Source organism: Primulina huaijiensis, chromosome 18, assembly GCF_012295235.1.
Source record: "Primulina huaijiensis isolate GDHJ02 chromosome 18, ASM1229523v2, whole genome shotgun sequence".
NCBI classification, from domain to species: domain Eukaryota; kingdom Viridiplantae; phylum Streptophyta; class Magnoliopsida; order Lamiales; family Gesneriaceae; genus Primulina; species Primulina huaijiensis.
This window is the reverse complement of record NC_133323.1, coordinates 18,032,830-18,060,209: the sequence shown is the minus strand read 5'-3', so window position 1 is coordinate 18,060,209 and position 27,380 is coordinate 18,032,830. Positions and strand designations below refer to the sequence as shown.

At 38.6% G+C, this 27,380-nt stretch overlaps 1 protein-coding gene across 1 annotated transcript in view; it reads right to left on the bottom strand.

Annotated features, from left to right (window-relative positions):
- Window positions 1-27,380, bottom strand: part of LOC140963975 (uncharacterized) — a 40,520-nt gene that overhangs the window by 11,967 nt on the left and 1,173 nt on the right. Inside the window, exons 2-6 of the mRNA XM_073423455.1 lie at window positions 24,494-26,032; window positions 22,819-22,954; window positions 22,012-22,206; window positions 10,932-11,064; window positions 7,743-7,863 (exon numbers count right to left, since the gene is read on the bottom strand). Of these exons, the coding sequence (XP_073279556.1) occupies window positions 7,743-7,863; window positions 10,932-11,064; window positions 22,012-22,206; window positions 22,819-22,954; window positions 24,494-26,032 (2,124 nt within the window). The remainder of the gene's footprint in view (window positions 1-7,742; window positions 7,864-10,931; window positions 11,065-22,011; window positions 22,207-22,818; window positions 22,955-24,493; window positions 26,033-27,380) is intronic.

Below are 27,380 nucleotides of genomic sequence, written 5' to 3'. Positions count from 1 at the left end.
AAAATACCAGCTAGAATCGTGAGAAAACAGCTGAAGAACAAGGAAGAAAACCAACTCCGACTCCGCCGCTCGTATTCGTCGTATTGATTTGTTTTTGTCAAAACAAATTCCAGGCATGTATATGTTGTTTCTTTGCTCTTCAATCAAGTCCTATAGATATTTTTAAACCATTATATATGCATGATTCAAGCAATAAATCGAAAATGACAGCAACATTCCAAGTAAAAATCTGCACAGAATTTTCTCATTTCTTTTGGTTCAACTTCACGGTTTGGTTGTTTTTCTGGATTACAGGTAGTTGCTCGATACCAGGCTTCCATGGCTGCTTCTAGGCATGATTTAGAGTGTGTTAGGGTGTTATTTGTCCATTGGTTTACACCCATAACCTCACAAATACAGAAATGACAGCAACTTAGTTCCCAAGATACAGATTTGAGCCACGGTTCTTGTTATTGGTTGGTTAAGTAGTGTGTTCTAATCTTGGCTGTCCTAAGGACTGTAGCCATGGTTAGAACCCTTCCATATCATGTCTAGGATGTGACCAAGGTGTCCTTTCAAGTTTTGGTTCATGGTTCCCTCAAAATTTTTAAAACAACAACACAAGTACATAATTCGAATTTTCCATTTCCTGTGTTAGTGTATTTTCGGTTTTGGGGTGTGGTTTGGATTATGGTTGGCTCCTAGCCCATAGCCATGGTTCATACAACACTCCATCATGTCTAGATTGAGCCATGGTTGATTAAATGACCATTGGAACGACCCAAGACAGTAAAACAAGTCATTACACCACACTACACAACAAGGGTGCTCTCGGGTGGGAGCTGTGATTGCATCAGGAAATGGCTTGGGTTGTGGTTGGCTTTTATCCCTTAAAAATGGTCCATGCCATGCCTTAGAATGTTGGTAAGAGGCCTTGGGTGGTGGTTCAAGCCATTGGTCAATAAATTTCAGAGTTTACACCACAAACACACAAGTTGCCCTTGCTGGATTTTTGACAGCAACTTTCAGCTTCGGTTTTGGAGGTGGTTTGAGTTCTTGGTTGGCTTTTAGCCTATGGCCCTGGACTGGACACTACCTTAATGAGTTAGGAAAGTCGTGTTTTTGGCCGTTTGTGATTTGGACAAGTTTAGAGGTCGTACGAGAATTTACGGTGAAAGGTGCCAAAATGACTCTCGAAAGAGTGTTTTATGTTTTTGGATTCCTTTCACCTATTTTCATGTTTTGCAGTTTATATGCATATTTTTCAGTATGTTTGGGGTATTTTTAATCATGGTTATACATCGGTTTAATGTTAGTTCGGGTTGGTACAATACCATGATTGAAAATCAAGTGGTTGGTCCTAATAGTCTCATTGTTGGTTCTATTGTTAAGTTTTGGGTCTATTGTCAAGTTTATGTCAAGATAATATTATTTGCAAGTGTCACATATTAGAATTAAGTCGCAGCAAGCCTGGGAGGGATCCAACTCATCCGGTAAAAATAAGGTTTTAATTATATTACGTGCATAAAAATATGAAATGTTTATTTTTGGGATATATGCGATATGTCTTGTGACCACCTTATGTTATGGGTTTGGAAGTCGGTAGGCGCAACCGAGGACCTCTCCGCCCGGTGACTTTCGACCGGTTTATGATTATGTATGGGTACGGACATCCAGTCCAAGGGCTGTGATTGATCTCTACCGCCCAGTATACTGTGGTTTAGTCTGATTAGGCGCTCACGTTATGTTATGGGCCACTTGCTTAGAAACATTATCTCTACCAGAAAATTATGATATGACATGACAGAGCTCTATTGAGCAAAGCTTTTACGTATGATTTTCAGATATGCACGTAGTTATAATTATTCATGATACGATTTTCATCATGCGCTTTACGATACTATATTTTACGTTGCATGCGATTTTATGATATATTTACTTGTTATTCACGATATATACATGTTGAGTCTTTAGACTCACTAGACTTGATTGTTGTAGGTACTGATGAGGTCGAGACGGAGGGCGTAGACCAGTGAGCGATCTTGTGGCAGCAGCAGTAAACCCGAGGACCTCATGTTTTAATTTATGCACCTTTTAATATTCTAACTCAGTTTTAATACGCTGGATTATTTTTAAATTGTTGTTTGAAAATAATATTTGCTTCCGCTGTTATTTTAAAGTTAAAATTATTTACATGTTTATTTTATAAATTGGGCAAGTTATTTATTTATTTAGAAAATTTTTAATAATTCCGCAAAATTATAAATACGAAATACGGGCCTTTACAGTTGGTATCAGAGCCTATGTTCTTGTAAAGGGTTATACTACTACTGACCTCAAGAAGCTCATGAAGTCACGTCTTTGGTCTGTAAGTTTACATTTACGCATTTTATTTAAAGCATGAATTTTTTTAACAGCATGTTTCATGAAATGTTTTTACGTTCAGATTTTTAATTATTTCAGTATTTATTTAAATTTAAGATAAATTATGGAATTAGGCATGTTAGTTACGTATGGGCTATATATGGAACAGTATGCCTCCTAGACGCCAGGTTGGACGCCCGAGAGGTGGTGGTGTGCACCGTCATGAGGACGGTGAGGGTTAGAGGCAAGAGAGGCAGGGACCTCCACCCCCTCCACTAGACATGAATGCCCAGATGTTAGCTGGGATGACTCAGTTCTTCGCGCTGTTTGCGGGGAACAACGCTGTGGCAGCCAAACAGACGGGGCCTGAAGCTGTCTGTGAGCGGTTCATGAAGATGAGGCCAAAAGAGTTCTCGGGGACGACAGATCCTTTGGTTGCAGAGGGCTGGATTAAATCCCTTGAGGTTATTTTCGAGTTCATGGGGCTTGAAGATGGAGATAGGGTTCGTTGTGCGACTTATCTGTTTGGAGGAGACGCTCGTCTGTGGTGGGAAAGAGCAACTGTAGCTTTGGATTTGACTACTTTGAGCTGGACGCGCTTCACCGAGGTATTCTACTCTAAATATTTTACTGACGAGGTGCGTTCCAGGTTGACCAGAGAGTTATGACCCTGAGGCAAGGAGACACGACTGTTACGGAGTTTATCCGTAAATTTGAGAGGGGTTGTTACTTTTTACCCCTAATTGCAAATGACGCTGGTGCAAAATTGAGGCATTTTATGGATGGTCTGCGGCCGATCTTGCGCCGTGATGTTAGGGTGGCTGGCCCTACTACCTATGATGTTGCTGTTTCCAGGGCTCTAGCGGCAGAGCAAGATCAGAACGATATTGAGCGCGATCACCAGGGTAAATTTCAAATATCTTTTGAAACTTTGAAATTTCATATCAAATTGAAATCATAACATAATTCAATTCCGACTTCGAATACGAGTTTCTTGTCGGTTATTCTATCGCATATATTGAAATCGCCTTCAAATACATGCTATTCCAGCACTTTAATATTTAGAGCTGCTGAAACCAAAAGATCTTACCTCAAAAGGAAGCTCTCGACGCGAGGATTCCGAATATATAATTTGTTCCAAGTTTGGACAACGTTTCGGGGTGATTTAGTACAAAAGAAATCAATTTCCTCTCATTTCTCTCGAAACCTCCAAGGGATATGCCGCAAAATTCATGCTGATCTTCCTTAAAACGTGTGAAGCAGAGGTGTGGCATATGCGCGACGAAACGCGCGCATATACGCGCCATATTCTGCGCACGCGCGCAGTTCTGCGCGGGTGCGCGTCTTTCTCTGTCCGAAACGCTATTTTAGATTCCGAATTTGCAAAAGTGGTCAACATGAAAGTTGTAGCTCTATGTCTTGGCTTTCATTTGCCACCAACCTCACTCAATTTGAATATCGTATGCGAGAGGTATGCTCATTCCCCCAAAATGTGTCATTGCTGGAACTGCAACGCACATGATACACTTCGGGGTGATTTTGCCCATATTTTCAAATGGATTTAGACAAAACGCAAAACATGAAAGTTTAGTACTATGTCTTAGCTTTCCAACAAAATTGGCCTCATGTCATTTGGACCAATACTCAGGTAATTATGCTAAAAACCGTAACATGTGTCATTTTTCTGTTGCGGTTCAGCACACGTTTCAAACACAAATCAATTTCTAATACAATCTTTCATCCTCACCATCTATTTTCTCACTCTCATTGTCATGATATACATCATATACATAATCACATGACAATTTCATGCATTATCGATAATCAACATAAGATTTACGATAATTCGATACACGGTCCTTACATTTCTCTCCCACTTAAAAGATTTCGTCCTCGAAATCTCAAATGTCCATATATACAAAACATTGGTAAACATATCATACGTCACCAGTTATAGTACATATCAAAACTAAAATCAGTAAATGGATCATTATACATTGAATACAATGGAACATGAGGAATAGAATCAAACAAGTGCGGATATGATTCTCGCATCTTGCTTTCCAATTCCCACGTTGACTCCTCCACACCATGTCGTGTCCATTGCACTCGAACCAACGGAATCGATTTGTTGCGCAATATCTTCTCCTTTCGATCCATAATGCAAACAGGTTGTTCAACATAGGAAAGAGAAGGATCAAGTTCAACCTCATCAGGTGCAAGTACATGCGATGGATCTGGTTCATACTTTCTCAACATAGAAACATGAAACACATCATGAATGGCAGATAAAGCTGGTGGCAATGCCAACCGATAAGCAAGATCCCCAACTCGATCAAGGATCTCGTATGGACCAACATATCGAGGAGATAACTTCCCTCGCATGCCAAATCGAACGGTGCCTCGGAAGGGAGATATTTTCAAAAACACTTTATCACCTTTCTGGAATTCCAAGGGTCGTCTTCGTTTATTCGCATAACTCGTTTGAAGATCCTGAGCGGCTTTCATCCGCTGTCGAATCAACTGAACCTTATCATTCATTTCCTATATCATTTCAGGTCCAGTCAATTGTCTTTCACCAATTTCATCCCAGAATAACGGTGACCTACATCGTCTCCCGTATAAGGCTTCAAACGGTGCCATACCAATACTCGTTTGAAAGCTATTATTATAAGAAAATTCCACCAATGGTAAAGCATCTTGCCATCCCATTCTGAAATGCATCACAATCGCACGCAACATATCCTCTAACGTTTGAATTGTACGCTCAGTCTGGCCATCAGTTTGAGGATGATAAGCAGTACTCATAGCCAAACGCGTACCCATCGCTTCCTGAAAACTATCCCAGAATTTAGAAGCAAACCTGGGATCACGATCAGATACAATTGAGACTGGCACACCGTGCAGTCTCACTACATTCTCAATGTATAAACGGGCCATTCTCTTATAAGGATAAGTCCGTTCATACGGAATAAAGTGTGCAGATTTCGAAAGCCGATCAATAATGACCCAAATAGCATCACAGCCCTTGGGTGAACGAGGTAAATGAGTCACAAAGTCCATAGCAATATGTTCCCAATTCCATTTCGGGATTTCAAGACTATGGAGTAATCCTCCAGGTTTCATTCTCTCGGCTTTCACTTGCTGGCAGACCAAGCATTTCAAAATAAACTCAGCAATGTCCTTCTTTATACGTCTCCACCAGAATTGGGGTCTCAATGTCAAATACATCTTTCGACCTCCAGGGTGAATACTGTATTTGCTACAATGTGCTTCTCGAAGAAGGGCAGATTTCAAATCAGAATCATTAGGAACTACCAGCCGACCATTAAGTCGTAAAGAACCATCAGAAGAAATCTGAAATCCAGACTGATGTCCTGCAGATACAAGTTCTTTCGACTTCTGAATCTGAGCATCGCTTCGTTGGGCCTTTCGGATTTTAGATATCAAGTTCGGCTCAATTTGCAATGCTGAAACAGTGACAGAATTCCAATTCGAGTGAAAAGTCCAACCAGAAGTACATATATCCTCGTGTACTTTGGCGACACAAACAGATGCTAACACAGAATCATGCACCTTACGACTAAGGGCATCCGCAGTAACATTCACCGATCCAGGGTGATATTGAATCTCACAATCAAAATCTTTCAGGAGATCCATCCACCTGCGTTGCCTCATGTTCAAATCCGATTGAGAAAAGAGATATTTCAGACTCTTATGGTCCGAATAAATAACAAACTTTTCTCCGTACAAATAATGACGCCAAATCTTCAAAGCAAACACAATGGCAGCCAATTCAAGATCATGAACAGGATAACGTGTTTCATGAGATTTCAATTGACGAGACGCATAAGCAACCACTTTGCTATGTTGCATCAGAACACAGCCCAAACCTTTACCAGATGTATCTGTACACACCACAAATCCTCCGGTACCTGAGGGAATAGTAAGCACATGTGCTGTGGTCAATCTCGTCTTCAATTCAAGAAAACTAGCTTCACATTCATCTGACCAAATGAATCGCTGATTCTTCTGTGTCAGTTGAGTAATAGGTTTAGCTATTTTCGAAAACCCTTCAATGAAACGACGATAATAACCAGCCAAACCCATGAAGCTACGAATCTCAGGAACATTCGTAGGTCTCGGCCAATTCAATACAGGTTCAACCTTAGCAGGATCAACAGATATGCCATGTCTCGAAATGGCGTGGCCTAAAAATACCACTTTATCCATCCAGAATTCGCATTTGGACAATTTAGCATATAAATGGCCATTGCGAAGAGTTTGAAGTACCAGTCTCAGATGTTCAGCATGCTCCTTTTACGATTTCGAATAGACAAGAATATCATCAATAAATACAATAACGAATCGGTCAAGATAATCACGGAAGACACGATTCATTAAATCCATAAAGATAGCAGGAGCATTCGTGAGACCGAAAGACATAACCAAGAATTTATAGTGGCCATACCTGGTACGAAAAGCAGTTTTAGGCACATCTTCTTCTCGAACACGTACTTGATGATACCCAGATCGAAGATCAATCTTAGAGTATACCGAAGTACCCTGAAGCTGATCAAATAAATCATCGATACGAGGAAGTGGATACTTGTTTTTCATAGTAGCCCGATTCAATTGCCTATAATCGATACACATTCGCATAGTACCATCTTTCTTTCGAACAAATAAGACTGGAGCTCCCCAAGGTGATACAATCGGTCGAATATATCCTTTGTCGAGAAGATCCTGTAATTGTTCTTTTAATTCTTTCAATTCTAGAGGTGCCATGCGATAAGGAGCTTTAGATATAGGCGCAGTTCCCGGCACAAGATCAATATTAAACTCAACTTCTCGATGAGGCGGAAAATCAGGAATCTCATCGGGAAATACATCTGGGAATTCTTTCGCAACAAGAATATCAGATAAAGATGGCTCCTTTTTCGAGACATCAACAGCGTAGATAAGATAACCTTCATCTCCGCTAGTCAACAATCGGGACATTTCCAAGGAAGATACCAATGGAATTTTGGCTTGGGAACCCTTGCCATAAAAATTCAACTTGGGTCCATCAATAGGTCTAAATCGAACCACTCCATGAAAACAATCGACAGTAGCTCGATTTGTTGTCAAGACATCCATGCCAACAATACAATCAAAGTCGTGTATTGGGAGGACAATCAAGTTCAGGAATATCACATTATCCTCGTATATCAATACACAATTATGCACAACTTTCTCAGACAAAATAATCTTCCCTGCTGGCGTGGCTATCGACAAAGTATCGTACAACGGATTACACTCAATATCGTAAGATGCAACAAATGCATGAGATATGAATGAATGAGATGCTCCTGTATCAAATAAAACACGTGCAGGATAATTGCAAAGCGTTCAAATACCTGCAATCACACCACCAGGATCTTCTCTCGCCTGATCCTCAGTCATAGAATACACTCTCACTTGCTGAGGTCCTTGGACAATCTGACCACTTGGTCCTCGAGCTCTTGGTACATTCGACTGCTGAAAAGAGGGAAAAAGAGCAGCATGTCTCATCATGCCAGGGCCACCTCTAAATCCTGGCTGGGGTTGGGCAGAAGTCGTACCCCTATTCGGACATACACGAGAGAAATGGCCTTCCTGTCCACAATGATAACAAATACCAAACATACCTCGACACTGCTCGATAGTATGTTTGCCTCCACAGTAACTACAATAAGGATCAATCACGGGACTCCCTCTCTGGGATCCACTCGAACTCGAAGAAGACGAAGAAACAGAACCAGTCTTCTTGAACTTCTTACCCCTTGGATGCAATGCAGGCTGCTGAGCTGACACTGGTGGTGGAGGAGTATACTGTGGACCTCCTCGCCTGAGTCCAAACTCAGCTGCCTTGGCTCGTTCCACTGCCTCTGCGTAGCTGGTAGGCAAACCAGAAACAACATAAGTATATATAGCAGGATGTAAGCCATTTACAAACCTGTTATATTTCGCCCTTGCATTCCCAGCTACGTGAGGTGCATATTTCAACAGAGTAGAAAATTTAGAAGCATATTCCGCAACAGTCATCGTTCCCTGCTGCAGATTATTGAATTCATTTTCCTGAGCAGTATAATAAGAAGGAGGAGAATACTGCTCCAAAAACTGGGCCTTGAAGACATCCCATGTGACTTCAATCCCGGCCTCTTTCAATCCAATCTCAGCGGCTTCCCACCAAGATTTAGCTCGATCTTTCAGCTGATACAAAGCAAGTTTCAGTCTCCGAGCCTTGGAATATTCAACGATATTAAACAAGTTCTCGATATCTTTCAACCAGGCCTCTGCTCTTTCTGCACTCTTAGTGCCAAAGAACCTCGGTGGTTTTAAATCCTGGAATCGAGCCATTACCACATCCATGGACAACCCTTCAAATTGTCCAACTATTCTCTCAGTACTGCTACTCGCAGTTTCATTTGTGGGATCCATCTACAAATCAAATGAATAATATCACATTTCATATCAATTTCACATCATCACCATCTCATATCATCAATCTCATCAACAACTTACTCAAACTAAATCAAGCAAGAGCAAGTAATACAAATAAATCAAACACAAACGCACAATTCATTTGTGCCTATTTAAGTGTACACAAGACTCAATCGAGCATTCCCAGCTATGCTCTGATACCACTCCGTGTGGGGCCCTTAGCTTCTAATCATTATTACAATGCAATTTGATTAGGGTTAATTAATCACAGCGGAAAACGGATTTAAAATTTCTTTACAATGAGCCCAAAATATATTATTTGAATACTAAAAATAGTATTTCATCTCACAACATAAAACATGCCCACACATAATCAAAACAACTCATACAACAACAAATCATATCCTCGGGACATACCTCGGTATATAGATACATATACATATATACTGGGAAACAACCACTAAACCTCAAATCAGACTATGACTCCCTCCAGAAGCACCCTCTCCGGTCTCCTGATATCCTGGAGTACCTGTCATTGTCAACATACAAAGACAACAACAGCCCCATCTGGGGTGAGCAAAGCTCAGTCTGAAGCAACCACAATATATACCACAGATATCTAAACAATGATATATGATATGCAATGCATGTATGTCGTGGAGGTATCAGGTCAAATGCCCATCCACTGAGCACATGTCAGAATCAAACGAATCGCTATCAAATCAATGCTCGAGCTGGCACACCGGCCTCAATCAGGGATAATCGTATGATAGCGTCGACAAAGCGCCATCAAATCCCAAATCTCAATCAAATCAGCGGGGCCACTAATGTCTATGCTTTAAGGGCCACATAATGCCAAACATAGCATCGTGTTCACAAACCCCAGAATCAAATCAAATCATATCAGGGTATCCAAGGATCATAGCTCAACGTGCATGTCATGTATGCCAAATCAACTCAACACACAAGGAATATAGACATGTAATCTCAATCCAATCAATCAAACATATATCATATAATACAGATACCTGTCGTATGTTACCCGGTCGCAACATACCTCAATTCTTCGTTTCCAATTGATGTAGCTTGAAGATTTCGGTATAATAATCTATCTACATCAATAACATATTCATTTCAATCAATAACATCATTCAAAATCAACAATAAAAGTTTCAAATATCTTTTGAAACTTTGAAATTTCATAACATAATTCAATTCCGACTTCGAATACGAGTTTCTTGTCGGTTATTCTATCGCATATATTGAAATCGCCTTCAAATACATGCTATTCCAGCACTTTAATATTTAGAGCTGTTGAAACCAAAAGAATCTTACCTCAAAAGGAAGCTCTCGACGCGAGGATTCCGAATATATAATTTGTTCCAAGTTTGGACAACGTTTCGGGGTGATTTCGTACAAAAGAAATCAATTTCCTCTCATTTCTCTCGAAACCTCCAAGGGATATGCCGCAAAATTCATGCTGATCTTCCTTAAAACGTGTGAAGCAGAGGTGTGGGCGCATATGCGCGACGAAACGCGCGCATATGCGCTCCATATTCTGCCCGCGCGCGCAGTTCTGCGCGGGTGCGCGTCTTTCTCTGTCCGAAACGCTATTTTAGATTCCGAATTTGCAAAAGTGGTCAACATGAAAGTTGTAGCTCTATGTCTTGGATTTCATTTGCTACCAACCTCACTCAATTTGAATATCGTATGCGAGAGATATGCTCATTCCCCCAAAATGTGTCATTGCTGGAACTGCAACGCACATGATACACTTCGGGGTGATTTTGCCCATATTTTCAAATGGATTTAGACAAAACTCAAAACATGAAAGTTTTAGTACTATGTCTTAGCTTTCCAACGAAATTGGCCTCATGTCATTTGGACCAATACTCAAGTAATTATGCTAAAAACCGTAACATGTGTCATTTTTCTGTTGCGGTTCAGCACACGATTCAAACACAAATCAATTTCTAATACAATCTTTCATCCTCACCATCTATTTTCTCACTCTCATTGTCATGATATACATCATATACATAATCACATGACAATTTCATGCATTATCGATAATCAACATAAGATTTACGATAATACGATACACGGTCCTTACAGTAAACGACCATTTCAGGCACCACATCGTACTCCCCAGCAGCAGCATCAGAATAAGAGACCTTTCCATGGTCCACCCAGGAACAGAGGGCAGCAGCAGCAGCAAAAGGGACGGGCAGTCCCGAGAACAGTGGAGTATCCAGTCTGTGCCAAGTGCTCACGTCGTCATGCTGGGACTTGTATGTATGGTTCGGGAAAGTGTTACAAATGTGGTAGTACTGACCACATATTGAAGAATTGTCCTCAGAAGAATCTGCCTACCCAAGGCAGAGTTTTTGCTCTCCATGCTGCGGAAACTAACCCAGAGACGATGCTCATGACAGGTATCCTAAATCTTTAAGTTGTATTTTAAGTTTAATGTTTTGGGTTACGATTTTTAACTTAGAATTTATGATAGGATTGCATGTTCTAATCAGTGTTATTTGCGGAAATTTAGGTTAGGAGAACTTTGACCTTTGCATGTCTATAAGCGTAGTCCTTGTAAAACTATTGGGTTTAGCATGATATTCCAATCTTTCAGGGAGAATCTTTATAGCCGGTTCAGCTACGAAAGCGTTGATAGATTCAGGGGCTACTCATTCATTCATTTCAGAAACCTGTGCAAATTCTCTCAAGATCAAGACAATTGGGCTAGACATAGCGTATTCAGTAACATTGCCTTCTGGAGAGGAGATGACAGCTACTAACGTGATCCGAGACATAGACCTCGAACTTCATGGTAATCTCGTTTATGCGGATCTTATCGTACTACCAATGCCTGAGTTTGATATCATTCTGGGAATGGACCGGCTTTTGAGGAACAGAGTTTTGATTGACTTCCAGCGGAGATCTGTTCTAGTTCAACCGCCTGGGATGGAACAATTCTTATTCGAACCAGACAGGTGCTTTCATTTACCGCGTATGATATCTTGTGTCCAGGCTAGGAAGCTCATTCATAGAGGGTGCCGAGCATTTTTAGCTACTCTTGTATCTGTTCCTGAGACGCCCAAACAGTCAGCATCCGAGGTTCCTATTGTCAAAGACTTTCTAGGTGTTTTTCCTGATGATGTCACTGGTTTACCACCTGTGCGATAGGTGGAATTCTCTATTGAGCTTATGCCAGGTACCGCGCCGATCTCAAAGACACCGTACCGATTAGCACCGACAGAGATGGCAGAACTCAAGAAGCAGATTCAGGAACTTCTTGACAAAGAGTTCATTCGCCCGAGTTTTTCTCCATGGGGCGCTTCAGTCTTATTTGTGAAGAAGAAGGATGGGTCGATGAGGCTTTGCATTGATTATCGGGAGTTGAACAAAGTTACAGTGAAGAACAAATACCCACTCCCGAGGATTGAAGATTTATTTGATCAGTTGCAGGGAGCTTCAGTATTCTCCAAGATTGATCTGCATTCTGGTTATCATCAGTTGAGAGTGAGAGACGTCGATGTTCTCAAGACAAGCTTTTAGGACTCGTTATGGTCACTTCGAGTTCCTAGTGATGCCGTTCGATTTGACGAATGCGCCTGCGATCTTCATGGATCTCATGAATCGCGTATTCCAGCCGTATCTTGATCAGTTCGTGATAGTAATCATAGATGATATTCTGGTCTACTCAAAGAATCAAGAGTATCACAGCAGACATTTGACCACAGTATTGCAGACCTTACAAAAGCACAAGCTATTCGCGAAGTTCAGCAAGTGCGAGTTCTGGTTAGAGAAAGTGGCGTTCTTAGGCCACGTCGTTTCTAACAATGGTATTGAGGTAGACCCAGCGAAAGTTGCAGCAGTCAAAGATTGGGTTGTGCCGCAAAATGCATCAGAGATCTGTAGTTTCCTTGGGCTAGCAGGATACTATCGGAAGTTTATTCGGGGATTCTCCTCTATTGCGGTTCCACTCACATCATTGACGAAGAAGAATGTTAAGTATGTGTGGAGCGAGGAATGTCAGAAGAGCTTCGATACATTGAAGCAAGCTCTTATTTCAGCGCCAGTATTGGCCATGCCGTCAGGACCCGGGGATTTTGTTTTGTATACCGATGCTTCGAAACTCGGGTTAGGTGCGGTATTGATGCAGCATGGGAAGATGATAGCATATGCTTCTCGTCAGTTGAAGATTAATGAGAAGAATTATCCTACCCATGATCTAGAGTTGGCAGCCGTAGTATTTGTATTGAAGATTTGGAGGCACTATTTGTACGGGGAGAAGTGTCAGATCTTCACCGACCACAAAAGTCTCAAATATTTCTTTACACAGAAAGAGTTGAATATGCGGCATAGGCGTTGGTTGGAGCTAGTGAAGGACTATGACTGTGACATTAGCTATCATCCTGGCAAAGCTAATGTAGTTGTGGATGCGTTGAGCAGGAAAGTCGCAGGGATGGCTCATTTGGTGGTTTCGAGACCTCTTCAGTTTGAGATACAGAGGTTTGATCTAGAGACATATCCTCAAGGTAGAGTTCCTCGTCTATCTACTTTGACGATTCAGTCTTCTGTTCTAGACCGTATTCGCAGTGGACAGTTAGCAAACGAGCATTTGGCTAAGTGGAAGCAGAGAGATGAAGCCAAGGGCAGTATCTTGTACACAGTTAGAGACGGTATTGTGAGATATCGAGACAGAATATGGGTTCCTAGCAGCGATTCTATTCGAGCAGATATTCTAGCTGAGCCCCATATGTCGCCGTACTCTATTCATCAAGGGAGTACGAAGATGTACAAAGATCTGCAGTTATTATATTGGTGGCCAGGAATGAAGAGGGATATCAGAAGATTTGTATCTGAGTGCCTGACGTGTCAACTAGTGAAAGCAGAACACCAGAGACCAGCAGGTTTGCTCAAGCCTCTTCCTATTCCCGAATGGAAGTGGGAGAATGTCACCATGGATTTTGTTATCGGATTGCCGAAATCAGTCAGAGGGTCGAATGCTATATGGGTGATTGTAGATCGTCTTACGAAATCAGCTCATTTCTTGCCTATTAAGACAACTTTCTCCATGATCCAGTATGCAAAGTTATATGTTCGGGAGATCGTTAGACTTCATGGTATTCCCGTTTCTATCATGTCTGACCGAGATCCTAGATTCACTTCATCATTTTGGAAGAGTCTACATTCAGCTATGGGTACGAAGTTGTTGTTTAGCACAGCTTTTCACCCACAGACAGATGGTCAGTCCGAGAGAGTCATTCAGATTTTGGAGGATCTTCTTCATGCATGTGTCCTTGATTTCTCCGGGAGTTGGGAATCAAAGCTACCGTTGGTGGAGTTTACCTATAACAACAGTTTTCAGTCGTCTATAGGTATGGCTCCATATGAAGCACTGTACGGTCGTAAGTGTTGATCTCTTATACATTGGGATGAAGTAGGGGAGAGATCAGAGTCGGGTCCGGAGATTGTGCAGCAGGCTGCTGATACAGTAGTCAAGATTTGTGATTGGATGAGGACTGCTCAGAGTAGACAAAAGAGTTATGCGGATCAGAGGAGGAGAGATCTGGAGTTTGCTGTTGGTGATCATGTTTTCGTGAAGATAGCACCGATGAAAGGTGTCATGCGGTTCGAGAATAAAGGAAAGCTCAGTCCGAGATTCATCGGACCATTTGAGATCCTCGACAGAGTTGGGACGTTAGCTTACCGTGTTGCTCTTTCGTCGAATCTGGTCGGAGTACACAACGTCTTTCACGTCTCCATGTTGAGGAAGTATATGGCGAATCCATCATATGTCTTGAACTTTGAACCGTTGCAGCTCACTCCGAACTTGTCTTATGAGAAAAGGCCAGTGAAAATTTTAGACAGACAGGAGAAAAAGCTTCGGAACAAAATGGTCAAGCTAGTGAAAGTCAAATGGCTCAATCATTCGGAGGAGGAAGCTACGTGGGAATCTGAGCCGGAGATGAGGAGTCGTTATCCCGAGTTATTCGGTAAGTTTTAATTTCGGGGACGAAATTCCTTTAAGGGGGGTAGAGTTGTAGTACCCGAAAAATCAGATTACGTATAAGTCATGCATAATTTCTATTATTTAATTAAAATAAATTTTTAAGAAAATATGAAGTGTTTTATTTATTTTAAAAGAAGATGTTTAGTTTTATCTTTTCAGGATAAATACGCGAGGTCGGACCGGAGTTTGGGGATTAGAGATAAGATTAATAACAAGATAAATATTCCTAAATTTAATCTATCCAATGAATAATTTAATTTAAAGAAATAGAATGTGTTAGGATTTATTAACATTAGTTGGAATCAAGTTAGTAAATAAATTCTTTGAGGTTCAATATTTAATTAAAGCTTAAATAAAAATATGTAAACAAAGGAAGATGAATTAATATAGGTCAAATATATTCAAGAAATTAAACATAACCTTTAAACATTCAAATTTGACGTCATGTATGCCATGCAATATTCTAAACAAGATTCTAAACTAAATTAAATTATTTATGCATTTAAATATATATAATGAAGGTTTAAAATCCTAAGCAATTAAAATGCAAGGTGTAAATAAAAATATACAATGCAAATTAGCAATAATGACCAACATTTAAAATAATTCAAATGGTTAATAACACCCTATTCAAGCCATCTCTAATTTTGTTTTTATGGTGTAATCATCTCCCCATTTTAATGCACTAATTATAATCAAATACAAAAATACACCTTATTTCTTCCTCAAGTTATTTTACTAGCAAGAAACGTGAATAGGCAGAAAGAAAATTGAGAACAAGAATCGGCAGCAAGGGAATGAAAACAATTCAAAACTCATTTAAATCCTTCACTTGTAACTCTTAACTAAATGCACTTCAATACCCATTTAACACCTCCTATAATACCCATCTCTATGGTCTAGCAATCACACACCATTACCTTCGAAAATCATCAGAAAAATACCAGCTAGAATCGTGAGAAAACAGCTGAAGAACAAGGAAGAAAACCAACTCCGACTCCGCCGCTCGTATTCGTCGTATTGATTTGTTTTTGTCAAAACGAATTCCAGGCATGTATATGTTGTTTCTTTGCTCTTCAATCAAGTCCTATAGATATTTTTAAACCATTATATATGCATGATTCAAGCAATAAATCGAAAATGACAGCAACATTCCAAGTAAAAATCTGCACATAATTTTCTCATTTCTTTTGGTTCAACTTCACGGTTTGGTTGCTTTTCTGGATTACAGGTAGTTGCTCGATACCAGGCTTCCATGGCTGCTTCTAGGCATGATTTAGAGTGTGTTAGGGTGTTATTAGTCCATTGGTTTACACCCATAACCTCACAAATACAGAAATGACAGCAACTTAGTTCCCAAGATACAGATTTGAGCCACGGTTCTTGTTATTGGTTGGTTAAGGAGTGTGTTCTAATCTTGGCTGTCCTAAGGACTGAAGACATGGTTAGAACCCTTCCATACCATGTCTAGGACGTGACCAAGGTGTCCTTTCAAGTTTTGGTTCATGGTTCCCTCAAAATTTTTAAAACAACAACACAAGTACATAATTCGAATTTTCCATTTCCTGTGTTAGTGTATTTTCGGTTTTGGGGTGTGGTTAGGATTATGGTTGGCTCCTAGCCCATAGCCATGGTTCATACAACACTCCATCATGTCTAGGTCGAGCCATGGTTGATCAAATGACCATTGGAACGACCCAAGACAGTAAAACAAGTCATGACACCACACTACACAACAAGGGTGCTCTCGGGTGGGAGCTGTGATTGCATCAGGAAATGGCTTGGGTTGTGGTTGGATTTTAGCCCTTAGCCATGGTCCAAGCCATGCCTTAGAACGTTGGTAAGAGTCCTTGGGTGGTGGTTCAAGCCATTGGTCAATAAATTTCAGAGTTTACACCACAAACACACAAGTTGCCCTTGCTGGATTTTTGACAGCAACTTTCAGCTTCGGTTTTGGAGGTGGTTTGAGTTCTTGGTTGGCTTTTAGCCTATGGCCTTGGACTGGACACTACCTTAATGAGTTAGGAAAGTCGTGTTTATGGCCGTTTGTGATTTGGTCGAGTTTTGAGGTTCTACGAGAATTTACGGTGAAAGGTGCCAAAATGACTCTCGAAAGAGTGTTTTATGTTTTTCGATTCCTTTCACCTATTTTCGTGTTTTGCAGTTCTTATGCATATTTTTCAGTTTGTTTGGGGTATTTTTAATCATGGTTAAACGTCGGTTTAATGTTAGTTCGGGTTGGTACAATACCATGATTGAAAATCAAGTGGTTGGTCCTAATAGTCTCATTGTTGGTTCTATTGTTAAGTTTTGGGTCTATTGTCAAGTTTAGGTCAAGATAATATTATTTGCAAGTGTCACATATTAGAATTAAGTTGCAGCAAGCCTGGGAGCGATCCAACTCATCCGGTAAAAATAAGGTTTTAATTATATTTCATGCATAAAAATATAAAATGTTTATTTTTGGGATATATGCGATATGTCTTGTGGCCATATTATGTTATGGGTTTGGAAGTCGGTAGGCGCAACCGAGGACCTCTCCGCCCGGTGACTTACGACCGGTTTATGATTATGTATGGGTACGGACATCCAGTCCAAGGGCTGTGATTGATCTCTACCGCCAGTATACTGTGGTTTAGTCTGATCAGGCGCTCACGTTATGTTATGGACCACTTGCTTAGAAACATTATCTCTACCAGAAAATTATGATATGACATGACAGAGCTCTATTGAGCAAAGCTTTTACGTATGTTTTTCAGATATGCACGTAGTTATAATTATTCATGATACGATTTTCATCATGCGCTTTACGATACTATATTTTACGTTGCATGCGATTTTATGATATATTTACTTGTTATTCACGATATATACATGTTGAGTCAAGAAAATTGAGAACAAGAATCGGCAGCAAGGGAATGAAAACAATTCAAAACCCATTCAAATCCTTCACTTGTAACTCTCAACTAAATGCACTTCAATACTAATTTAACACCTCCTATAATACCCATCTCTATGGTCTAGCAATCACACACCATTACCTTCGAAAATCATCAGAAAAATACCAGCTAGAATCGTGAGAAAACAGCTGAAGAACAAGGAAGAAAACCAACTCCGACTCCGCCGCTCGTATTCGTCGTATTGATTTGTTTTTGTCAAAACAAATTCCAGGCATGTATCTGTTGTTTCTTTGCTCTTCAATCAAGTCCTATAGATATTTTTAAACCATTATATATGCATGATTCAAGCAATAAATCGAAAATGACAGCAACATTCCAAGTAAAAATCTGCACATAATTTTCTCATTTCTTTTGGTTCAACTTCACGGTTTGGTTGCTTTTCTTGATTACAGGTAGTTGCTCGATACCAGGCTTCCATGGCTGCTTCTAGGCATGATTTAGAGTGTGTTAGGGTGTTATTAGTCCATTGGTTTACACCCATAACCTCACAAATACAGAAATGACAGCAACTTAGTTCCCAAGATACAGATTTGAGCCACGGTTCTTGTTATTGGTTGGTTAAGGAGTGTGTTCTAATCTTGGCTGTCCTAAGGACTGTAGCCATGGTTAGAACTCTTCCATACCATGTTTAGGACGTGACCAAGGTGTCCTTTCAAGTTTTGGTTCATGGTTCCCTCAAAATTTTTAAAACAACAACACAAGTACATAATTCGAATTTTCCATTTCCTGTGTTAGTGTATTTTCGGTTTTGGGGTGTGGTTAGGATTATGGTTGGCTCCTAGCCCATAGCCATGGTTCATACAACACTCCGTCATTTCTAGATCAAGCCATGGTTGATCAAATGACCATTGGAACGACCCCAGACAGTAAAACAAGTCATTACACCACACTACACAACAAGGGTGCTCTCGGGTGGGAGCTGTGATTGCATCAGGAAATGGCTTGGGTTGTGGTTGTCTTTTAGCCCTTAGCCATGGTCCAAGCCATGCCTTAGAATGTTTGTAAGAGGCCTTGGGTGGTGGTTCAAGCCATTGGTCAATAAATTTCAGAGTTTACACCACAAACACACAAGTTGCCCTTGCTGGATTTTTGACAGCAACTTTCAGCTTCGGTTTTGGAGGTGGTTTGAGTTCTTGGTTGGCTTTTAGCCTATGGCCTTGGACTGGACACTACCTTAATGAGTTAGGAAAGTCGTGTTTATGGCCGTTTGTGATTTGGTCGAGTTTAGAGGTCGTACGAGAATTTACGGTGAAAGGTGCCAAAATGACTCTCGAAAGAGTGTTTTATGTTTTTGGATTCCTTTCACCTATTTTCGTGTTTTGCAGTTTATATGCATATTTTTCAGTATGTTTGGGGTATTTTTAATCATGGTTAAACGTCGGTTTAATGTTAGTTCGGGTTGGTACAATACCATGATTGAAAATCAAGTTGTTAGTCCTAATAGTCTCATTGTTGGTTCTATTGTTAAGTTTTGGGTCTATTGTCAAGTTTAGGTCAAGATAATATTATTTGCAAGTGTCACATATTAGAATTAAGTCGCAGCAAGCCTGGGAGCGATCCAACTCATCCGGTAAAAATTAGGTTTTAATTATATTACGTGCATAAAAATATAAAATGTTTATTTTTGGGATATATGCGATATGTCTTGTGGCCACCTTATGTTATGGGTTTGGAAGCCGGTAGGCGCAACCGAGGACCTCTCCGCCCGGTGACTTACGACCGGTTTATGATTATGTATGGGTACGGACATCCAGTCCAAGGGCTGCGATTGATCTCTACTGCCCAGTATACTGTGGTTTAGTCTGATCAGGCGCTCACGTTATGTTATGGGCCACTTGCTTAGAAATATTATCTCTACCAGAAAATTATGATATGACATGATAGAGCTCTATTGAGCAAAGCTTTTACGTATGATTTTCAGATATGCACGTAGTTATAATTATTCATGATACGATTTTCATCATGCGCTTTACGATACTATATTTTACGTTGCATGCGATTTTATGATATATTTACTTGTTATTCACGATATATACATGTTGAGTCTTTAGACTCACTAGACTTGATTATTGTAGGTAATGATGAGGTCGAGACGGAGGGCATAGACCAGTGAGCGATCTTGTGGCAGCAGTAGTAAACCCGAGGACCTCATGTTTTAATTTATGCACATTTTATTATTCAAACTCATTTTTAATACGTTGGATTATTTTTAAATTGTTGTTTGAAAATAATATTTGCTTCCGCTGTTATTTTAAAGTTAAAATTATTTCCATGTTTATTTTATAAATTGGGCAAGTTATTTATTTATTTAGAAAATTTTTAATAATTCCGCAAAATTATAAATACGAAATACGGGCCTTTACATTTTCTTACTGCTTGATTGCGACCAATTGATCTTTGTTATCATCGGATCAGGCTTATGAACAAAAGCTTCCAAATCATCAATTAATTGGTCGGCAGTCGAAGCACAGATGAGCATCCGTCGTGAATTTTCTGAAATGAAATGTTGTTCCACAGCTTTATCAAGAAATGTCAACAAACTGTCATAATAATTATTGATATTCAACAAGCCCACAGGTTTATTATGGATATTAAGTTGTGCCCAAGAAATAGTGTGAAAAATTTCTTCTAATGTACCAAAACCACCTGGTAGTGCGATAAAAGCATCAGAATTTTCAATCATTTGAGTGATTCTTTCATACATAGAAAAAACTTTTAATTCCTCCCCAATCGTAACACCTGTAATATTTCGTTCAGCTAAAGCTGTAGGAATAATACCCAAAACCTGACTACCTCCAAGATGAGCAGATGTTGAAACAGATCCCATTAACCCAATATTACCTCCCCCATATACCAAGTGAATTTTTCTCTCAGCCAATATCTTTCCAAGATTATTCGCTGCTTCTACAAACACTTCATTTTTTCCAAGACTCGACCCACAAAATACACAAATATTTTTCAATGATTGTGCAGAGGTTCCAGCCTTTTTTTTTTACTTTCTTCTTTTTTTTTCTGCGAAAATAGAGAGAAAGATGAGAGATTTTATAGGGGTAATATGTTATCAGGACAAAACTATGGGTCACAGTTGTAAACAGAATAAACAGTAAAAACAATAATGACACACATGCATGTAAACAGTAGTGTGATTGTGGCTCACAATTTTCCTCTGGTTTTACGTCCAGAAACGGCTTCAACGCCTTCTATGAGTCGAGGATATGCTTCCCATCCAATTTTCTTATAAATTGGCAAACAGGGTCTTTTTTAGTCGGATTCCCAAGACTATGACGCTCATCTTGGAATTGTTTCCATAAACGGAGAAGTTCAATATGCACATGTCCACTAGAATGCGTCTCAAGAGTCAATAAGATGTTATCTAAAGACTCCTTACTCAGCCCATTCTTAATGAAACCAATTTTATCTTCTCTGTTATTGGAAACACATCCCAAAGATCTGCATCGTTTGTCACAAGTCCATCTTGCACACTTATGACAAACCCCTAAACTTTTGGCCCTTCGTTTTTTCGCATAAGTGCTTTTTCCTAATCCAGGCAAATACCGAATGAGCAATGATTGTGGAACTTCTCCTCCTAATCGGACCTTAGCTTCTATTACAAGACGAATATCTTCTGGAATTCCTTTTTGCATTAGCAATCTCAATCTTTCACACCTTCCTGCATAAATTTTTCTTAGAACATTTTCAGAAACAGAGGGAAAATATTTACAAATTTTTGAGAGAATTTCATCCATTTTGAAAAGAAAAGAAATGATTTTTTTTTATTTTTGTATCAGCAATTATGGGAAACTGATTAAACCGACTATGAGAGTCACGGAGTACCGTTATCCGCCATTTAACCGGGAAAATAAAAAGATTAAGGAAACCTGAAATAAAAACAAACAAAATTAAATGCAACACAAAAAAAATCAAGGATCGGAAAGGGAAATAAACTCTTCTTGAAAAATTTCATTTTCTAAAAATGGTTTAAGCCTTTGTCCATTTACTTTAAAAACATCACCATTTTTAGGATTTTCAATATCCACAGCTCCATAAGTATACACATGCTTTACAACATATGGGCCTGTCCATCTTGATCGTAATTTTCCTGGGAATATGTGAAGTCGAGAATTATAAAGCAAAACTTTTTTACCAATCTCAAAAGATTTTCTAAGAATTGTTTTATCATGAAATGATTTGATTTTTGCTTTATAAATCCTTGAATTCTCATACGCGTCATTTCTGAGTTCATCAAGTTCATTAAGTTGCAATTTACGCAATTTGTTGGCATCATCCATGCTTGAATTTAAAGTTTTGATCGCCCAATAAGCTTTATGTTCCAATTCCACAGGCAAATGACAATGTTTTCCATAAACCAACCTATAGGGAGACATATTCAATGATGTTTTAAAAGCTGTTCGATATGCCCAAAGTGCATCATTAAGTCGCAGAGACCAATCTTTTCTATTTGAGTTAACAGTTTTTTCCAAAATTTGCTTTATCTCCCTATTAGCTAATTCAACTTGTCCATTTGTTTGAGGATGATAAGGAGTAGTTACTTTGTGAGTAATACCATATTTTTTCATTAATGAAGCAAATGGTTTATTAACAAAGTGAGTTCCCCCATCACTTATCATGGCTCGAGGAATTCCAAATCTACTAAAAATATTTTCTTTTAAAAATTTGATGACGATTTTATGATCATTTGTTCGACATGGAATTGCCTCTATCCATTTGGAAACATAATCAACTGCAACTAAAATATACAAGTATCCAAACGACGGTGGAAAAGGTCCCATAAAATCTATTCCCCAACAATCAAAGATTTCAATTTCAATAATAGGATTCAAAGGCATCATGTTTCTTTTTGAAATCGCACCCAATTTTTGACAATTTTCACAGATCTTGCAGATTTCGTGGGTGTCTTTAAACAAAGTGGGCCAATAAAATCCACACTGCAAGATTTTTGCAGCTGTTTTCTTTGAAGAAAAATGTCCTCCGCATGCTTCTGAATGACAAAATTTAATGACACTACTTACCTCATTGTCGGGTATGCAACGTCGAAAAATTTGATCCGGACAATACTTGAACAGATACGGATCATCCCAATAAAAGTTTTTTACCTCATTCAAAAATTTTCTTTTATCTTGAGAACTCCATTGCGGTGGCATTTTTCCTGTCACAAGAAAATTTACTATGTTAGCAAACCAAGGTGTAGTAGTAACTGAAAATAGATGTTCATCAGGAAAATTATCGTTAATTGGTGTCATTTCACAAGATGATCCTGTTACTAGTCTCGATAAATGATCGGCTACGACATTCTCGGTTCCTTTTTTATCTTTGATCACAATGTCAAATTCTTGGAGCAACAAAATCCATCGTATCAGTCGTGGCTTTGCATCCTGTTTGGTCAACAAATATCTAATAGCAGAATGATCAGTAAACACGATAGTTGTTGATCCAATCAAATAAGAACGAAATTTATCTAATGCAAATATTACAGCAAGTAGTTCTTTTTCAGTTGTGGAGTAATTCATTTGAGCATTGTTTAAAGTTCTACTTGCATAATATATCACATAAGGCTTACCGTTTCTTCTTTGACCCAATACTGCACCGACTGCATAATCACTCGCATCGCACATGATTTCAAATGGTAAAGACCAATCAGGAGGTTGCATGATAGGAGCTGATGTTAAATGTCGAATGATTTTATCAAAAGCATTTTGACATTCTTGAGTCCACTCAAATGCACTGTCTTTTGTTAAGAGGTTACAAATGGGTTTAGAGATTAAACTAAAGTCCTTTATAAACCTCCTATAAAATCCAGCATGTCCCAAAAATGAGCGAATTTCTTTAATGGTTTTTGGAGGGGGTAAATTGGCAATGACATCAACTTTTGCTTTATCAACTTCAATTCCATGAGATGACACGACATGTCCCAAAACAATTCCAGAAGTAATCATGTAATGACATTTTTCCCAATTTAAAATAAGACCTTTTTCCTCGCATCTTTTTAAAACTTTTTCCAAATTTTCAAGACAATTATCAAATGTATTCCCAAAGACAGTTAAATCATCCATGAAAATTTCCAAACAATTTTCAACCATGTCGCAAAAAATGCTTAGCATACATCTTTGAAATGTTGCTGGGGCATTGCATAATCCAAATGGCATCCTTCTAAATGCAAATGTTCCAAAAGGACATGTGAATGTAGTTTTATCTTGATCTTCGAGTGCAATGAGAATTTGATAATAACCTGAATATCCATCAAGAAAACAGTAGTATGGATGACCTGCTACTCTTTCTAAAATTTGATCCAAAAATGGTAATGGAAAATGATCTTTTCTAGTGGCGTCATTTAATTTTCTATAATCAATACACATCCGCCAACTAGATGGGACTCGACTTGTTAACAATTCACCTTTTTCATTTTTTATAACTGTGATGCCAGATTTTTTCGGAACTACTTGTGTTGGGCTTACCCACTTACTATCAGAAATAGGGTAGATAATCCCAACATCTAGTAGTTTGAGAACTTCAGTTTTCACAACATCTTTCATGTGTGGATTTAGTCTCCTTTGTGGTTGTCTAGATGTTTTTGCATTTTCTTCTAAGTGAATTTTGTGAGTGCAAATTAGTGGATTAATGTCCTTGAGATCTTTTAGCGTCCAACCAATTGCATTTTTATGTCTTTTAAGCATATCAACTAATTTACCTTCTTCATCACTTGCTAGTTTGGAAGAAATTACCACCGGATATGTTTCATCTTCTCCAAGAAATGCATACTTCAATTCTTCTGGCAAGGGTTTTAACTCCAATATGGGTGGTTCGTCTTTGTTCTCATATTTTGCATTAAATTCTCTCTCTGATCCTGGTAACGAGTGATACCTGATAAAATCATCAAGATCAATTTCAATATTTTCTTTAACAGTTTCAATTGAACAAATATCTAATTGATCACGAGTACTCCCTTCTTGAATGTTTTCTTCCACAAGAGTTTCAATAAGATTTTCATCTTCACTTTCATCTCCTTTGTCATGTGGTTGCTTACAAAGATTAAACACATTAAGCTCCAAGGTCATGTTACCAAATGACAACTTCATTATTCCATTCCTGCAATTTATAAGAGCATTAGAAGTTGCTAAAAATGGACGACCTAAAATTACAGGAATTGCATTACAAGCTTCGATAGGTTGTGTATCTAAAACTATGAAATCGACAGGATATACAAAGTTATCAACTTGGACCAACACGTCTTCTACCATACCTCTTGGCACTTTAACAGATCTATCAGCAAGTAAAAGTGTTACCGAAGTAGGTTTTAACTCGCCTAGATTGAGTTCTTGATAAACTGAATATGGAAGTAAATTCACACTAGCTCCAAGGTCAAGCAAGGCTTTTTTAATCTTTCGTTCTCCAATAATACAAGAAATAGTAGGACAACCAGGGTCTTTGTATTTCAAAGCATTATTATTTTGAATGATTGCACTTACTTGTTCGGCTAAAAATGCTTTCTTTTTCACATTCAATTTTCTTTTCACAGTGCACAAGTCTTTCAAAAATTTGGCATATGATGGTACCTGTTTTATTGCATCTAATAAAGGAATATTAACTTTTACTTGTTTAAAAATATCATATATATCAGAATTCAAATTTGATTTTTTTGTATTTTTCAATGCATGAGGGAATGGTGGTGACACTGTCTGTTGAACCTCCTCTTCGCAAGTTATGGGTTCCACTTCCTTACCCTTTGGAGTTGATTTATCATCATCTTCACAAGGTTCAAGAATGGATTTTTCCACAACCTTACCACTTCGAAGGGTAATAACAGATTTTACCTGATCCATCGGTTGAGTTCCAGAAGTTCCAGTTTGTGAATGATGATCCTTGGGATTAGGCAGAGGTTGTGAAGGAAATTTACCTTTTTCATGAACATTAAGTGCAGATGCAAATTTAGCAAGAGTATCTTTCAAATCTGTCATGGTTTGAGCAGTTTGAGTATTGATAGACTCTTGCTTTGCAATGAAAGAATTCAATATATCTTCCAAATTCCTTTTAGGTGGAGGAACATAAGGTGCATAATTTTGAAAATTTTGTTGATTTTGGAAATGTGGTTGTGAAAATTGTGCAGCATTATCATTCCTCCAACTAAAATTTGGATGATTTCGCCAACCTGGATTGTAACTTTGAGAAAATGGTTCAAAATTTGGCCTTTTGAGATTGTTTAAAACATTGGCTTGTTCATGGAGACATTCTTTAAAAGAAGGCAAAGTGGGACAATCTTTTGTAGAATGATCACTTGTATCACAGATGTGACATGCAATTTCTTGAACAGATTTTAATTGACCATTCTTTTTCAATTCAAGTGCCTCAACTTTTCTTGCCAAAGAGGTAAATCTAGCTTGAAGATCATGTTCATCTTTGAGAGTGTACATACCTCCACCAGATGTAGGAGATTGAATCTTGTTTGATGGTTCGATTGTACCTATAGTGTCCCAATTTTGAGCATTTTCAGCTAATGAATCGAGATACTCAATTGCCTCATTTGGATCTTTATCTTCAAATGTTCCATTACACATAAATTCAACCATTTGCCTATCTTTAGGTGTTAAGCCTTCATAAAATTGAGAAACAACTCTCCAAATTTCAAAACCATGATGTGGACAAAGATTAAGCAATTCTTTATATCTATCCCAACACTGATAAAAAGTTTCTCCTTGTTTTTGAGTGAAAGTGATGATTTGCCTTTTGAAAGAATTTGTTCTATGAGATGGAAAAAACTTTTTCAAAAATTGTTGTTGCAATTCATCCCAAGTTCGAATGGATCCCGATCTAAGATTTTGTAGCCAAGTTTTAGCTTTATCTTTTAAAGAAAAAGGAAAAAGCTTAAGTCGAATGGTGTTCATGCTACAATTTAGATCATTATATGTGTTGCACACTTCTTCAAACTCTCGTAAATGCATGTATGGATTTTCAGAATCTAAGCCATGAAAATTGGGTAAAAGTTGGATAATACCAGGCTTAAAATTGAAATGAGATGCATCGGGGGGAAAAACTAGACATGAAGGTGCACTAGTACGTGTAGGATTCATGTGATCTCTAAGTGTTCTTCGTCTATCATGATCATGTTGAGATTGAATTTCATCTTCATTTTCTTGGATGGGTTCTTCCGCCATGTTTTCTGAAAATAAAAGGTTATTTCGAATGAGTCGACCACTAAGTGTACGTGACCAAATAATGCTCATGCAAATGCAAATGCAAAAGAATAAAAACACACAAAAGCAATAAAAATTCAAATAAAGAAAAATAAACTATAAACAAAATTAAATAGACTTGAAATTAAATTATACTTCCCCGGCAGCGGCGCCAAAAACTTGTTGTCACTTTGATTATTGTACTCCCAAGAGCAGGTTGTCCACAAGTAGTATAATTCGGTGAGTCCAATATCGTATCCACATAGAAGCTAAGGTAATTACAAGTCCACTACAATGTCTTTTTGTTTTGTTTTTGTTTTTGTTTCTTTTTAATTTTAATTGTTTGAATCTTTAATGGGTAAATTTTAATTGTTCAAATTTTAATTTAAGTAGTTGAGATTAAAGAAT